Below are 17,572 nucleotides of genomic sequence, written 5' to 3'. Positions count from 1 at the left end.
TATATATAAAGAATTAAACAATATAATATATTATAGGACCGTATATGTGAAGCCGTATATGTGGACCGTTAGAGAATTAATACACAAACTATAATAATGCACTTACGATTAGTAAGTTTCTTCGAAATATATCAAAAAATATATAATTTGGTGTTTCCTTTTTTTAAGTACACATCAATGTAGCTTCAAGAATTTTTGGTTATAATGAAAATTCACAATAATGATTTTATGAATTTATATGCTAATAAAAATTTCTCATGATATTGATAAAAGTCGATGTTTGTATAATACAAAGATTTTTAGAAGTATCGACATTAATCACATTTATTATTGATCAATAGCTTTTATCGTTAAATAAGATTCATGAGACGAGATGTTTGATTTCCTCTGTCTATCTTAGGCACTTTTAGTATATTCTTATTATATATATTCTTATTATAATCATTAAAATGAAATCTCTTCTCAAGAATATATTAGGTAAAATATTTAAAATGAAGTTTTATATCTTAAGATATACGCGAAAGTAACTGTCCGGACAGTACGCAATATTGATGGTTCTCAAGTAGCAAGCTGACGTCAAATGATGTAACGTTTTAATAAAATACATACGTCTTAATGACAATAGGATGCCATTAAAACGTCATCTTGCTACTTGGGTTTTTTAAAACTGTTGTCCAGATTAAAAATGGTAGCTTTTACACTCACGCATTACGGCATTAATAAATAATTTATATTTATGTTGGACAATTAACTGTAAAACTGCTAGTAATGTTATGTGTCGTAGAATCATTTTTAACATAGGACAACCGTTTAAAGAAATAATCGATATAATGATGCATAATCCGTATAATTTGTTTTGTGATTGCAGATGTGATTCAATAATCATATTTTAACATAGACACTTGGGTTTTACTTTTTAATTTAATAGAATTTAATTTATTAGCGCCAATTATTGACAACAAATCTTTTTTTATAAATGTTATATATCATTAGAATAAAATAAATAATAAAAATAGTATCACTTGGGTTTTAAAATAATAAAAATAGAACCATTTGTGGGTTTTATAATTTGCTACAGTTTTTTTCTGAGCAGCGCGTACTCTTGTAAGGATATTACCACTTATTTATCTTATACATATAATAATGAAATGCGTTTACACAAAAACAGACGTATAGCAATCAATGTTAAATAGATATATTTGCTGTCAGATATTATACATACATGTACTACAAGAGAGAGCGAGAGAGAAAGAGAGGAAGAGATTAAAAAATTTGAATTTTTCTTCTTCTCTAATTCAATAAAGATTTATAAGATTTTTTTATAAGAAAATTTATTTTGGATCTTACATAATATACTAAAAGAAATTTTTATTAAGACATTTACTAATTATTATTTACTGCCAAATTGTGATTTTTTTTAAAAATTTATTGAATTTACAATATTTGTGACAAAATTTAAATATCAGACTTTAGAATTGTTTATTGCATAACTATGATTTCTTTATATCAGATCCACTGACACAATTATATAACTGTTTATTGTATAAAAAATAAGGCACTTTTTTCTGGTAAATTATACCTAACACTTTTTGTTCATATTAAGTGCTTTACAAATAGTCGTAAATTATTATGTAACCATATCCTCAAATTATGATTCAATCATGTTACATGGCAGTTAGAATATTTAATTAATTTCGATATTAGAAATAAGTAAAATTGTAATGATTACTCATTCATTTTTCTGTATTAATGACTATTTAATTTATAATGTATTACAAACTATTTCTTAATTAAATATAATAAAAAATACAACAATCTTAACAATTTATTATTAATTAAATAACAATAAGAAATAATTATATAATGGAATTTTAAAAAACCGATATTTAAAATTGCGGTTTTTAACTTACAATATTTTCTGTTAGTCAAGATTTTTGTTACATTTAATTAAAATTTCTAGTTTCTTAACAATAATTGTCTTATTTTTTTTCCAAAGTACAATAAAAATGATTTCTTAATGAAATTTTCAACGTTTATCTAAAGTGAGCGTCAGTTTACGTCATGTTATATACATTTACGATTACATTATACAGACCAATCCTAATTGCTTTAACTTATGATGTTTTTTTCTCAGAAGCATCCGATCGCCAAGAAGAAGATACAGAATGTTGTAATATAGTCAACCTTCACCAATAACCAAACATACTTGAAACTCTCGTTCTCTCGATTTGAAGGATCTGGCCTTGGCCGTGTTTTACATCAATACTGTAATTTCTCGATAGTCTATGTAACGGAAAAATAATATAAAAAATTTCATTACACGATAAATTGATGTACTATGATATCATTTTATAATAATACCGGCATTACTACGTGATGATATCAGTATTATGTAAGTATCATAATATGAAAAATTTTGTCTATTCATGTACCTTGTTCTATCGTAATGTGTATTTTGCATATTAAAAATTTTTTTAATCTAAGAATTAATTATAAATAGGTATATATAAAAAGTATATTTCTAGAAAACGCATTTTTTCGGATGACATTTTGACATATCGGATTTCTTTATAAGAAAAACCTAAACAAAGCTTCTGACGAGATTGTAATGGAATCTGTGGTTTTGAAAAGATGATACAAAACATACCTTGAGAATGCGTCGACGGTATTAATGTACTTAGCAAACTGATGAATACTAATACGATAGTCGACATTATGACTTCACTTGTCTAGGTATGAATCTGTATCCTGAAAATACAAATGTAACACATTATTCTATTATTTGTTAATGAAAAAATATATAAGTAAATTTTTTGCATTCTAAAATAGATTCAATAATTTAATCATTATATAATGAATGTAGAATATGTTTTATATCATATTTTATTAACTATATCATAAAACATTTTCGATTAAAAACATATCAGTAAGAAACAGAGGAAAAAAAGCAGAGTATTAATTTAAAAAAACAATAGGAGAGATAAAAAGAAAGAGATTCAAGATTTACGCAATAATATGTATAAACAAAAAAGATGCAATAAATCTTATTTCTATATTTATTATTATTGTCACTTAATGAATCTTCGATTTCTCGTGCTTAAAATATAAATCTCTTCTTGTTTATTAATGAAAATATTCTTTTATAAATAAATTAAATATAAAAATCTGAAAAAGCGATTTGTAATTACAATTTTGCTATTTCAAAATATTAAAGAAATGTATATTAGAGTTCCACAAATTATTACACTAAATTTAGCTCAGTTATTACAAAAAACGTATATGTATGAATTTATAGATGAATATTATGTAGATACTTTAAAAAACATCGCAATCTTTTAGACAGCTTTTAAAATGACTTTTAAATTGTTGCAATATAAGTTCACTTCCACATTTTTGGTTAACTAACTGAAACGGTAGATAATTAACACCATAAAAATATTAAAAATTATATGACCATATAATAATATCAGTCACTCTCAACAGCGCACACAAAATGTACAGTTAAACATCGTCAATATATTATGTAAACGTAAAGAAAAATCACACAAGATTTATACACATTTAATTTATGTGACAGCTAAATATTTTTCGTACTTTTTCTTGCAGATTTAACACATTATTATCAAATATAATTTCATAATTACTTATCTACAATGGCAATACGTAAGAATTTCTTGCGTATAAAGACGAAATATTGTTCAATTATTTACGCAAATTTTATTTTAAATTATAACAAATTCAATGTTCTCTACATAGAAATAAATGTCTTATTGATGTATCAAACGATATGTAGACGTAAAACATGATTCATAATTCAGAGTGTTTCTTAATGATGATTGCAATTTAGCGTACCTACTATGTAAAAACGTATATTTCCGTGTGAAATGTAATTCGAAAATTTCACGAAATCAATTATAGAGACAGCTATCGGGAAGTAAATGAATGAAAAACTTTCAAGATATCAATTTATAGGACTACTTTGTAGTATTTTTGCATGTTTTTTTATATACTGTAAAGGCAAAAAGTGTAAAGACAAATTATAGGTGGAAAATTAATATTATAGAATAATGTAAACACAGTTTTATAATATAAATATATGTATAATTTATAAGTTTTATTATTTATTAGGTAATGAAATCAAAATTAATTTACCTGCCTAAGATTATTAATAATTTATAGGTATTTACATTTCTAATACTCTATTAAATCACAAGCAATATACAATTACAAAATACTTTTTCTTTATAAAAATTTCATCAGATGCTTCATCTTCAGGTACACAAAAATGTTAAATTACGGTATTAAACTTTTAATAATAAACAAATTTATAAAGTTCTTGTTAAAACTTATTTGACATTGACTTAAAAAGAAGATTTTTGCTGTCTATTTTGCGTCTTCTTTAAGCTTGATTTACCAAAATCGCTTTTTTCATCTGTTTCTATCGTATATCTATTGTATGTTTCGTAAAATGGTTTTTATTGAGAGATACTTTAGGTCTGTTTTTTATTGATGCATTCTGAACCGGTGCAATAAGTTGAAGTGAAACAAATAGTATATTTGTTTCACTTCAACTTATTGCACTGTGTGTACTAATTCAGAAAGTGTAGCAATAAAAAACAGACCTTTTGTTTCTGCGTATTTCTATAACATATTTGCACATATATCTTTATGAATAATATTGCTTGTTAAACGTAATTATGATCTGACCATTGTTAAAATATTGAAAGCAACTTTCGTCTGTATTTTGAAAATTATATTTACATATATGTAAGCTGGGAAATAAGTGTGTGGAGATTTCAATGCCCTACCGCGCATATAATTGATGTGAAAATAAGTTTTGCTTGGGTAATTGTTTGAATGGATGCATAAATTAACCATACCGGACGATGTATTAATAATAGCGAATTCGATGCATTAGCGCGCACTAATGCATATTAAAACTGTTGTACACTGATTTAATCTGTGTAAAATGCAAATATTTCGAATTGTAAAATACAAATTTTACTTAACAGCATAAAATATATTGAGAATTTCATGGTTTAATTCGTTTTTATATTTATATTAAACACACATTTTTACGTTAATTTGTGTACGATGATGGCTTTATGTACACTAATGCACATTGAGTACATCTAATCGAATTCGCTACAAGCTTTTTTGCAACCTAGCGTGACAACATTGCTGGAGGATTCTCCGACGATTTCATTTCATGGTCAAATTTAATTATAAGTTATATTCTGTATACCTGGCATTGATAAAATCGCTCTGAATTCAATAAAAATAACATCATGCCACAAGGATATACTACCAAATATACATAGCATGTCCAAGATTATAAAATTGATAATCATTTAATTTTTCGAAATATGTTGCAAAAAATAAATTACTAACATTTTGATTATAATCTCGAAAAATCACATTTAAATTTAAAATGTTTGTGTAGAACTTACTATGCAAAAACGTACATTTCATTACATATTTTTTAAATAATACATTAAAAATTTTTTAATTTCTTCTAATGAATCCAAAACAAACTATCAAAGCGATAATAATAATTAAATAATTTAGATTGGAATCCTTTACTAATAATTCGCATAACACATACTCTGGACAGATGGCGAAAAAATTCTTCGGAAAAATTATTATATATATGGACATGTTTTATATATAATTATATATAAAACATTTTTTCCCGAGTTGACAAAGATGAATTTGTTATCATGAAAGATGCATTAAAAATGTAATAACTGAAGTAATATAGGAAAATTTATATATTTGACTCAAGTGTAGCGATTATACTGTCTGTCAATAAAAGAGTGACTGACATAACTTTCAACATATCTTTTATATCGATTTATTTACACCTCATACTTTTTTTCAACCGTTTTCTATGATATTTTAAGTCTTTTTGGGTGAGTGCAAAGAAAAACTTCGAATCTTTTAGCATACATAGCACTCATCATCGTCGTTCTAACAAAAGTGGAATAAATAAAATGCTTTCTATTTGACACAAGTCGACACAAGAGTCGTTCTATCTTTATATTTCACTGAATATCAAAAAAGATAAAATGATGTTATGTCTGCTTATGTCACAGAATGGAAAGTATCCTAAGTTAAAGTAACGTTGGTGCAATCGGGCCCAAGACTCTGCATATAATGCGTCATAGGGGAAGAACCTACCTGTTCGTTCAAAATCATTTAGGAAGCGTTACATCAAAAGTTTTGAAGTAACGATTCTTAAATAAAAATTTACACAATCACGCTCTTATTAAACAGACTATGTTGTAAAATTAGTGGAAAGTATATCTCAAAGATGTCGACAATAATCAATAACAGCGGATGACTTATTAATACAAAATTATTATAATACTGATTATGCAGTAGTATATGTACATATGTAATTTTTTCTTTTTTTACGATAAATAGTTTAGAAGTTTTTGTTAGTCTCACACTCTTATTGAACAGATTATATTATCATATATAGACGATTAGGAACTATCTCTATATAATTCCAACTTAGCTTTTCTTTATATACCTATGTAGACGTCAGTAACTTTCGTGAGATTACTACAATTTTTAGGAAATATTTTAGTACACACTCTCACAACACATCATAATTTATAAAAGCACTGCCAGAATTGAAATTGACAGAGATTTTGAAAATGATGTAATTTCAATATCATTAGATGTCTCACTGATGCAAAAACATAAAGCATTAAAGACAGTCTCCACTTGTGGCAATAAAAAAATTAATAATTATTATTTATTCACTAATTGTTAATAATTAACGAAAGAGAGAGAGAGAGAGAGAGAGAGAGAGAGAGAGAGAGAGAGAGAGAGTCTAAAACTGTGGTATTGTAAGTTTTCATTGGGATTAAGTACGGATCTCGATTTTTCTTTAGGATAAAAGCCAATCGACTTTATTATTACTCACTAAATAATTATTATGTTATTGCTCACACACGAACGAGAATCTTTTTATTATGGAAAAGAAGACATCGGCGATCTATAGATCGACGAAAGTCCTGACAACGAACACCGTTCACGGACTACTGGATTGCTCCTCTCTGACGCATTCACCTTATAATGGACGGAGAAGCACAGTCAACATAGACTGGGATTTAATTGTATGCGTGTTAAGATAAAATATTCTTCCGCATTTTTATTCACGCAAATACATAATGATGCGAGTTATCCAAAAACCGGAATACATTGTATATGCATGTAATATTAGCACGTCGGTTAGTCAAGGAAATTGTCAAATATAAATTGTGTTCCAATATAAATATATGTATAATCGAAGTAATACAATAATCTTCATTTTGTATCCACATAAATATTTTAATACTATTTTTATCAAAATATAATTCGTATCGTTTATACATGTGAGAAGAGAAAAGAAAAATACCTTTTTACATGATACTTATTATGTAATGTTTAAAATAGCTTTTAAACATTATAAGTATAATGGCAAATTAAAAGAATATATACTTCTATAAGAAATAAGAATTACTTATACTTTAAGTATATAGATAGTAGATAAAAATTACTTCAATTATATAAAGAAATAAGGGATTTAATACAAAAAATATCTTAATAAAATTATGAAACAAGTTATTATAAACTTTTTTATTTATTTCTCTTGAAGTCGACTTTATTAATGATGCGATATTAAAACTTAGATTTTGTTAATAATTTTTTTGAGCAATGAAGTCGGTTTTATTAAAAGAAATAAATTAAAAAATAAATAAAAATTAATTGATTAAATAAATAAAAATTTTTATGCTACATCGCAATACTTGTAAATTCAATTTAGTTTCCTAATTGTAAATTTGTATGTTTTACTAATTAAAGTTCACGGAAAGAATTGCAGCAAAAAATCCTGTAGAAATTCTTTTTGCTTACACATAGACGTTATTTTGAAGAAGTATGACGTAACTATTTAAACATATTTTTCATTGTAATTATCAGAGTGACTATAATACACACACACACCACACACACACACACACGCACGCACGCACGCACGCATGCACGCACACATCTCAAATAAATTTGGCATTTAAATATTTAAAAAACTTTTTTGTAGAAAAAATGTGATTAAGCTAAAAAGAATTACAGAATTGAAATGTATACCATATTTGATGATTATACTGATAGTAAAAAAAGCAATTGATGCGTCACATCTTTTGTATAGAAGAATATAGTAGATACGAGTAATTCACTTCATATCGAATTCCTAATAAATAACAGAATGATACGAATAATAAAATCTTCATTAATAGGTAATGAGTCTTCAATGAATAGGTGATAGTAAGAAAATAATTATTAATTATAATAGGCTTCCATCTGATAATGTATTAATACACAAAACTAGAAAAATTAATCGATTAATGTAAAAAAAAAACTTGTATAAATAATTAAGAAACATTTATTTGAAAAAGATAAAAATGCATCGTGGATATAAATTGCTATACGCTAGGATAAAAATAAAATTATTAATTAGCTCCAGCAGTTATTACTCTATAAATAATTTAATAACTAACTTACAAGGGACGTCACCCAACTGTCCGGCACCGATTTGATTCTCCGTGAAATATGTTGTTAAGCACAAAAATCTAAGAGACACGTATTTTTTTATACGTGCGCTAACTCATGTTAAGGGATGAAACACTTCTTTGAAAAAAATGGTATTTCTATTTCGAGCCGAATATTGTTGGAAATATAAGAGATGGAAAAAAATTTTTTAAACAAAAGTTGTACGGTTTCAAGGATACTTCAATATTGTGAAGAAAAAAAAATTTTTTTTTAATTTTTTTGTTAACAATTGTTAATATCACTATCTAATTTGATAATACTAATGCGATTTTTTTACGATCTTCTGTATATTCTTTAAATTGTTATGTTCATCCCTTGACTTATCATGTATTTATGCGGCTATTTTATTTTGATCATCATTTATTTTATAATTGATTATACTCTTTGCTGAAGATCCAGGGCTCAAATCCAGAATCGAAACGTTCAATTTATATGACATTATATTGATTTATTTAAAATCGACTTTGTGTTGATTTGCGCACCGTCTCCCGCGCTGAATCCTATCGCCCTTAATTGTGTTATTTATTGTTTATTATTCTGGGAGTCCTTTATTTATTTTTATTATTTGAAATCACATTGTGTTTTTACCTATTACGGCTTACTACACCTATTGTGTTTGCGGAGTAAACGTTCCATCCATTACGTATCACCGTTGCTATAGAAACGCGCTCCTTCCAGTTTCCAGTCCCAAATTGCGACGAAGCATTGGAACTCCCAATGTTTCATCACAATCGTAATCAATCGTAATCATCATATGACGTCGGATTATCTCTGCTTATATTTGCAGAATCGCGCGAATAGATGCTCATTCGTTGATTTTTATTAATTTCTCAGTAATTATTGTAAAAATATCGCAAAATAAAATATATTTTTTAAATTTCATTTAACCGTATCTATTTTCTTCTATCGTATTAGATCTAATCGTATCCTATATATAATCACCAATATCAATTACTAATTGTTAAAATTAATATTAAGTCATAATAATTCATTAATTGTAACGTAAAATCACAATTAATAGATAATGTAAGGATTACACACAGAATTAGATTATTTTTTACGTTATGTTGCGCAAAATTATATGAGTAGTAAACAGCATACATCGGAATATAGCCATATGATTTATAAAGGACGAATGATACTTACAATTAGTGATATTGAATTTTAAATATTCTTGAACATATCTTTTTTATTAACCAGAAGAAAAATATTTCTCGTTTTATGTTTGCACTTAAATAATATTATGTAAAGTAAAATAATTTTATTTATTATATATAACAGAAATTGAACTACATACATATTTATACGAATCGTCATACAGAAGCGTAATGAAGGGCGACTGCATTCTTTTTTTTATCAGAGAAAGGAATCTACAAACACAAAGGTTAAATATCTGTAACAAATCCCGTTTCAGATACTCAACATGAATCATCAAGGGAAATCATATCGCCATTAGTAGATTATCGTGAAAATAAGTCTTTCCCCACGATATAACTTTCTCAATGTTAGATTCGGCCAGTGCGAACCTGTTTTTCTGGGATTTTACGCTTCGGAAACGATCTCGAGACGCTGTTCGTATCACATGAATTACCCATATGACGCATAATCATGTTTTAATGATTTCACGTATCTTTGGTGATCACCTATGTACGATTCCGCGTACCCGGTGATTTACCGGTTATAAAAGAGCGGTGATCGATCTGATCTCGCATTTAGTGTACACGATAATCTTATGTACACAATAATAATACAAATGCATATCCGGTAAGTCATTATAAACGAAAATATTAATTGAAATCATTGTGTTTTCATCAATTACGGCTTATTATACCTATTGTGTTTGCGGAGTACATTCAATCTATTACACATCATTCGCCGTTGCTATAGAAACGCGCTCTTTTCGTTCTCAAATTGCGACGAAGCATTTTATATACGTTATTCAAGTATACTTCGTATTACGAGTCTCTTTCGTATTATTTAATAGTTAATTCACTCTAATCGAATAATTTTCAGTGGTTTTAATTAAACAAAGCAATAATTTTTTAAGGGTCATGTATTTTGTATAACGTTTACTCTAGCGTTGCAACAGTAAGTTAATATTTTGCATTATCATTCCTATTTTATTATATATACAGTATAAATTCCTATTATTTACGAAAGTATATAAAATTATTTTCCAATATATATATATATATATACACATACATCTTGTAGTTATAATTAATATAGAGGTACATATATGTATATATCCATTTGCTCTTATTTCGCAAAATAAGAAGTCGAGACGAATTATATCTAACTACTTGATTGTATATGGCAAATATATCTTTTTTTCTGTTCTCACGATCCTTGAAACAGGACGCATTACATATCACCTTCGAAATATTAATTTAATAGTTAAAACTTTTACTAATATACTCGATTAAACAACCATTAAAATTTGTTGTATAAAACAAAACGATCGTTAAAGAGACACTCCCCTATGTTCCATAATAACTGAATCGTGATAGTATTGGTATATGGCAGTGTAAAAATGTTTCCGCGATAACAATCGTTCATCAATAATGAAATAATTATACGAGATCGTTATTATACGTTCAGACGATAAAATTTATAATCTATAGGAGAAATGTAGATCTTCACCAAACTTGGACTTCATAAAAATCTTTGATAATAATACATAATACTTCCCTCTTCGTAATTCATTTCTTTTAATATCAAACCAGCAACGGTTAATTCTATAAGTATGATATATGTTTATTTTTATGTGTTGTACCTCTATTATATATTATATATTTTTATCGTACATTAACAAAATAAAATTATTCATGTCACAGTATTAACTTGAATACCATGTGTGTGTATGCATAAAGGTACTAATGTGGTAAAACTAGTCTTTACCACGGATCATTATAATTATAGAACGGTATTATTTTGATTCTATTATGTAATAGAACATATATACAAGAGTGACAATATATGTAAGGCCTGACGATACAGTGACTTTTTTTCATAGTTTTCGTAGGTGCAATGGCGATTATCTTTAATTTAAAATTGCTTAATCATTCTATAGATATTCGTTTACGCTTATAACTTAAGCTAAGTCTTTGGCTTAGCATCGGTAATAGTAATCGAAATAATTCAGTATAAATTCATAATTGAACCTAAGCCTGTCATATCATTTCCAGTATTATTTTAATTGACGCTACGTTCAATTAGAATAATGTCTATAAAGAAAGAGAAATAACATAATATATGATAGATATAATAATATAAAGTAATTTAAAAAATGCATAGTATTTTCACTTGGAGAATAATCGATAGCAATCTGCAACAATGCAAATTAATATTTCCAATATATAGATCATTATTAATATTATTCACAATCAAAATAGGGCCTAATATATATACACATGTATATTAATATAAAAGACGAAATTAGAACAAAACTACTCTTCGAATTATAGCTAGTATAACATGTAAAATACTAGAATTTTGTTAAGATCACAATTTTAATACAAGCATTACAAAAATTTACATACAGTCAATGAAATATTTACAATAGAAATTCCAATACATTCTTATAAGTTCAAATATACTGAATATATATAATTTTTTATATGTATATATTATCTTGTATACCAGAAGTTATATCGATATAGAATTAAATTGAGTTGTTTTGTGTATATATTTTAAAAATATTACATAATTTAACATATGTAATATATCTCCATAAATTATATAAAGAATATAGAATGTTTTCATATAGATTTCGTTTTATGTATTTATAAACAAAGACACAAAAATAAAATATTAATAAACCATTAGTGTTTGATAAAACAATTTAGTATTTATCGTTATCAAAACGCATAAAATAAACCACAGTTAGAAGTATTAAAATTGAACAATGATAATTCTTCTCGTCTTCTTGAGGAACTCAGCTGATGCTTTGTTATTTTGATTATCCATATCATTTTTACACTATTATTCCGTAATAGTAGTGGTAACCCAGTATATTTTTCCTGGATGGACCATCTTGAAATATTTGATATCATATACATATGTTACCTGATTACATTTCAAAAAGAGGCAGATATGGGAAACCTTAAACTATTGTTCCGAAGTAGTAAATTCTTTATGGAGAAATGTTTCGATATCCACTCGACATATAGGACAACGTTTATTGGTGCATAACCATCGATCAACACAGTCAATATGAAATAAATGCATACATGGAAGCCTCCTGAATAAAAAAAATACAAAATAGATTATAATTTATAATGCCTTATCTAGAAAAATAGAAAAAATACAAAAAAGTTAGAACTAAAATTCTTACCTGACACGTTCGCAATCTTCAAATTCAGATAAACATATTGTACATTTCTCAATAGCATCTTCGCCATTTTCTACTTTTTTTACCTATAAATAGATACATAATGTATGGTAATAAACTGTTTAAATAATGCAAATATAACGATATCAAAAGGTTTTAAAATTTCAATCCTTACCCGTTTATATTTGTGAGGGAATGTATGGCTTTCAATGGATTCTTGTGTAGCCCCACAACTTATATGAGCCATACGTCGCAAATCAACAATGCGCATATAATTGTCCAGTCGTGACATATGACGTGCTCCTTGCAATACAAATTCTGACATACCCGGTGCAAACGGCAAACCTATCTGGTGTGCTCCAGATCCTTGCTATATGTGTTAAAATAATATGAAACAATATGTTTGAAAAGTCAGTGTAATATACTTAACAATATAAAGCAGAGCTGGGATTTAGTTGCACATTTCGGCCGATATTCAGCTTGGTTCCTGCCCCTTACTTCACTAATCCGCGCGCAGCCTAAATGCCGATCGGCATTTAGTAAAGTAAGAGGTAAGAACCAAGCTGAATATCGGCCGAAATGTGCAACTAAATCCCAGCTCTGATATAAAGAAAAAACAAACCATATGGGGATGGAAACTAATGTGAACGTGATGCATGCGTTGCGACGGCCGTTGATGTGGATCATAATGATACATATGATGATGTACATGTTGATGTATTGGTTGATGCATCGACGGTAACATTAGCGAAGACATTGAGTCAACTGGCTGATTATTCAATGGATTTACCTGTGGATACATACAATAATAAGAAAATTATGTAATAAGAAAATAATTTAAAATATGGTATTGAGATATATTAAGTTGTTAGATTACGATTATAGGCAGCACAGGACATGGTCCCCTATAGAAACTAGATGGCCCTCGAGCTTCAGGATGACTGTAAACAGTCGGTTGCTGCGGTGGTGGTAAAATAGGAGGTGGGAGATAATTTTCTGTATACGCTGCGGTATCCGTTCCATTACTGCACCGAGTATTCGGGGGACTACTGTTTCCTCCCTCTCCACAAGTATGTTGAGTCGATGAATGCACATGAGCATTACATGGTCCCGCACTATATATTAATAAAGTTCAATTTAGTAAATCAAAGTGCATTTTTGCTTATAATAAAAAATATTATGTAAATATATTAATGTACTAACGTGTGATGTGACGAAGATCTGTGGTAAAGTCTTCGTCTATGTACTTCTTGCATACGTTGTTGATTCATCCATAATCTTTCTTGCATAGGATGCATTCGTGGTCTTACTTGTACTACTTCTGTAGCTGCATCTGTTTATAATAATAATAAAGTTTATTTTTGTTTCCCCATAATTTTATAATATATTATAATAAACTTTATATTCTAATTATGCTATTTTTTAATTGATAAACAAATTTCTAAATATAGAAAAGACATACCTCCTATAGATGAATAATTTGTATGAACAGGCAATCTGTGATTGTGATACGTGCCTCTATTATGCATGTTATACAAATGATTCCAATAGTCTGGTGATCCATGCATACAGTGGGTATTATTTCTAAACAAGATTTTATAATATGAATAATGTAATAAAAATTAAAAAATAATTGTAATATGAGATAAAGACAATTGTATTTAAGAATGTGTAATGCTTACCTATGACTAAAATCTGTTGACCATGGATTAACTACAGGATTTGTTGGCGTAGATGATGTATGTTCTTCATCAGATTCTACAGTTAAGTCAACTACGGTGACTGTGCGATTATCTTCACTTGTATTTTCTAATGGGTTCTATATTATAGAAAATATATTCTTTTAAATAAAGTTTTCATAATATCTACGCTAATAATTTTTCAGCAATATCTTATTTTATTTTTTCTCACTTTTGTATCTTTCGTCGTTGTGACCATATTTCACAATATTGCTTGTGTACTATTAATGTTTTCAATATAGAAGAATTATACAATAATATAAAGATTTTTTTAATAGCAGCCAATATCTTTGATATATTATATAGCTGATAGAGATAGCAGTAATAACACTATTTTAACTGAAGTAATCTTTATAAATAAAAGCTACAACTACAGATTTTTTTACAACAAACATACAGAGAATCTCTCTTTCTCTATGATCATTTTTCATACCAAAAAGATTAAGTATAGTCCTACCTAACTAATCATATATTGCTAGCACATTAATTTTTTTATTATTTTTATATTTAAAAATATTCACATACCTTGGTATTATGGTTGACAGTTCCAAGTACTTCAACTGAGCCATCTTCATCATCACTATCACTACTGGAGGACCAATCTAGCTGTAAATCTGGTGCCGATGGTGCATCGTCACTTTCTATTAGTTACAATATTGACAAATTAATAATCATTTATATATATATTTATATAAGTTTTAATATATTACAAATGCTATGAAAACGTACGAGATGAACGTATTTCTTGAGGAGTTATCACATTTGATATAACTGAATGATACAAACTATTAGACTCATTGGCATTATTACTTCCTAAATTTTGTAAAACATCTGTATTTTCTGTTGATCTTGTTATACTGTAAAGTAATAATTTATTTATAATATATTATGTAATAAATAACAGAGAGATAGATAAATATTAATAAATCAAATAAATACTTGTTTGAAATAGGATGATCCGACAATCTAGATGGTCCTGCTATATTCAAACTATCCGGCTGTTGACCACTCAATAATTTTTGCTCGTCGCTCTTTTTAGTTTTATGCTTGACCGTCAAATCACGATCGTGCAAAATTCTTTTTCTTCTATAATTATCACACACTCTCTCCTCGCACGAATTATTCAATTGTCGAGTCGGAGGATCTTTTTTAGAATTTCTTTCTTGTCTATTTTGGCACATGTTGCAATTCAAGAGATCAGATTGCCAATATTCCTGTGAATCACCAGTTGCATCTTGTTGTGTTAAATAATTTCCATAAACAAAATTATTTTCGGAAGCAGTAGGATGAGTTGAATTTGTATAAGGACCTATAGCTGTTACGTCTGATTCTTCAATATCGCTTTCCGCAAATAAATGCTCATACTCCATTTCATTACCTGGAAGTGAGATATGTTCCATTCATATTGTATTATGTCTTGACAAGAAATCTGTACATGAAAAATAATTTATGTACAGATTGATGAAGAAACTGTCAAGTTCCTTGTGTGTACCTGAAGGAAACCGAGGTTGCGGAGATGGATCAACTGTCGATGTGAATGCCGTATCAAATATATCAGCCAACGACGTAGAGTTAGCTTCTACAGATGCGGCTGTGGACTCTCCTTGAAACAGCTCGCTTTGCTCTTCAGATTTGCCCTTGTGCCAGACATTTTCTGAGTTTGTGCTCTCCTCCATCCTACTTCTATTTTATGCCACACCACAACAATACAACGCATTAGGCGCAAAATTATCCAGACTCGAGTACATTCTGTTGCATAACATTAAAGTCGGAATATTCGCGGAATCGAAATAATCGACTCTGTACCAAGAGGGTATATGCATAGGATGGTATACGCAAATTTAAAGATAACAAAAATAATTTTTTTTCGGATATGTACGAATCTAGAACGACGATAATCCACGTTGAAGCGCAGCCCTGACGTTGAAGGTTTTTTTTCCGTTCTTCGACAATGTTTGTACGTTACGCACAACTTTTCCGGGAACCGTATCGGATTACAGGCAAGAAAAGCCTGGCTCGGGTACGGTTGGGGACGAGGAAAATTGTCGGTCTACTTCCGGGATCTTACTGTACATTCATGCGATAAAATCTCGGATCGATAGCGCATGGAATAATTCGGAGTGCGCTGAAAGTGCATTTACCTTGTAATTCCTTCGACGCTCCCGTCAAGTGATAAGCGTATCTTCTCACCACGTCATTTTTATCAGATTTATTTTTCGTGATACCGCCGTCGCCTGTATCATGCTTTGTATACGCGCCGATATTACCTTCGTGACCGGGGAACTGCGAATTTGATTGAATTGCGATCCATGTAAAAACGTGGATATAATTAAATTCTTATGTCAGTAATAATGATAATGAAATCGAAAAGAATTTATGTAGACTGGCGCAGACAGTCTTTTAAGCGATACACATCCGGCAACGGCGGTACCATCAATTGTGCCTCTTGTCAACTACGCTTGCTCTCAGAACATCCCAGATGTCCTGCTGATTATACAGTACGCTACCTTTCCAGCCTCTTTACGGAAGGTTTGTCGCAAGCTCCAACATGCTCCAACATGCTCCTATCATAGCTCCTACCAACGAGATACTATTAAGCCTGATTTATAATGGCCATAATCGTTAACTTATGCCGATGCCGGTAAAGGGTGCTATTACATGAGTAATACATGAGTAATTACATGAGCGAAAACACGGAAATACGGAAACGCGAAACCATAACAGCGGATTGCTTCTGATTGGTTACGCGTTTCCGCATTTCCGCGTTTTCGCGCTCATATAATAGCACCCTAAAATTCAACCATATGCTGGATTCACACTGCATCCGATTTTCGTCGTACGATGCTCTGCAACCAATCAGACAACAGGATTCCGACGAATTTTGCTTCGTATTATCGGAATC

General features: G+C 28.8%; 2 protein-coding genes across 3 annotated transcripts in view; both read right to left on the bottom strand.

Annotated features, from left to right (window-relative positions):
* The window catches only part of LOC108726885 (venom protease), an 11,203-nt gene extending 4,180 nt beyond the window's left edge, over positions 1-7,023 (bottom strand). The window contains exons 1-2 of one of the 2 annotated variants that reach the window (XM_018454705.1): positions 6,961-7,023; positions 2,648-2,748 (exon numbers count right to left, since the gene is read on the bottom strand). In XM_018454705.1, the coding sequence (XP_018310207.1) occupies positions 2,648-2,714 (67 nt within the window). In that variant the 5' untranslated portion in view covers positions 2,715-2,748; positions 6,961-7,023. Of the gene's footprint in view, positions 1-2,647; positions 2,749-6,934 lie in introns of both variants that reach the window. The other variant, XM_018454704.1, reaches the window with a different exon arrangement.
* Positions 7,024-12,441: 5,418 nt separating this feature from the next.
* Positions 12,442-17,134, bottom strand: LOC108726872 (uncharacterized). The gene is made up of 13 exons (XM_018454683.1): positions 16,812-17,134; positions 16,163-16,353; positions 15,610-16,048; positions 15,400-15,527; positions 15,196-15,311; positions 14,614-14,750; positions 14,394-14,515; positions 14,135-14,264; positions 13,809-14,046; positions 13,554-13,721; positions 13,107-13,301; positions 12,935-13,017; positions 12,442-12,841 (listed from the first exon to the last, which is right to left on the bottom strand). The coding sequence occupies exons 2-13, from the start codon at positions 16,344-16,346 to the stop codon at positions 12,709-12,711; spliced, it is 2,073 nt and encodes a 690-aa protein (XP_018310185.1). The 5' UTR covers positions 16,347-16,353; positions 16,812-17,134; the 3' UTR covers positions 12,442-12,708.
* Between the last annotated feature and the right edge of the window lie 438 nt (positions 17,135-17,572).

This window comes from Mycetomoellerius zeteki, unplaced genomic scaffold, assembly GCF_001594055.1.
Source record: "Mycetomoellerius zeteki isolate Tzet28-1 unplaced genomic scaffold, Tzet1.0 scaffold446, whole genome shotgun sequence".
Taxonomy (NCBI): Eukaryota; Metazoa; Arthropoda; class Insecta; order Hymenoptera; family Formicidae; genus Mycetomoellerius; species Mycetomoellerius zeteki.
Note: the sequence above shows the minus strand (reverse complement) of the source record. Positions and strands in the feature narration are given on the sequence as shown.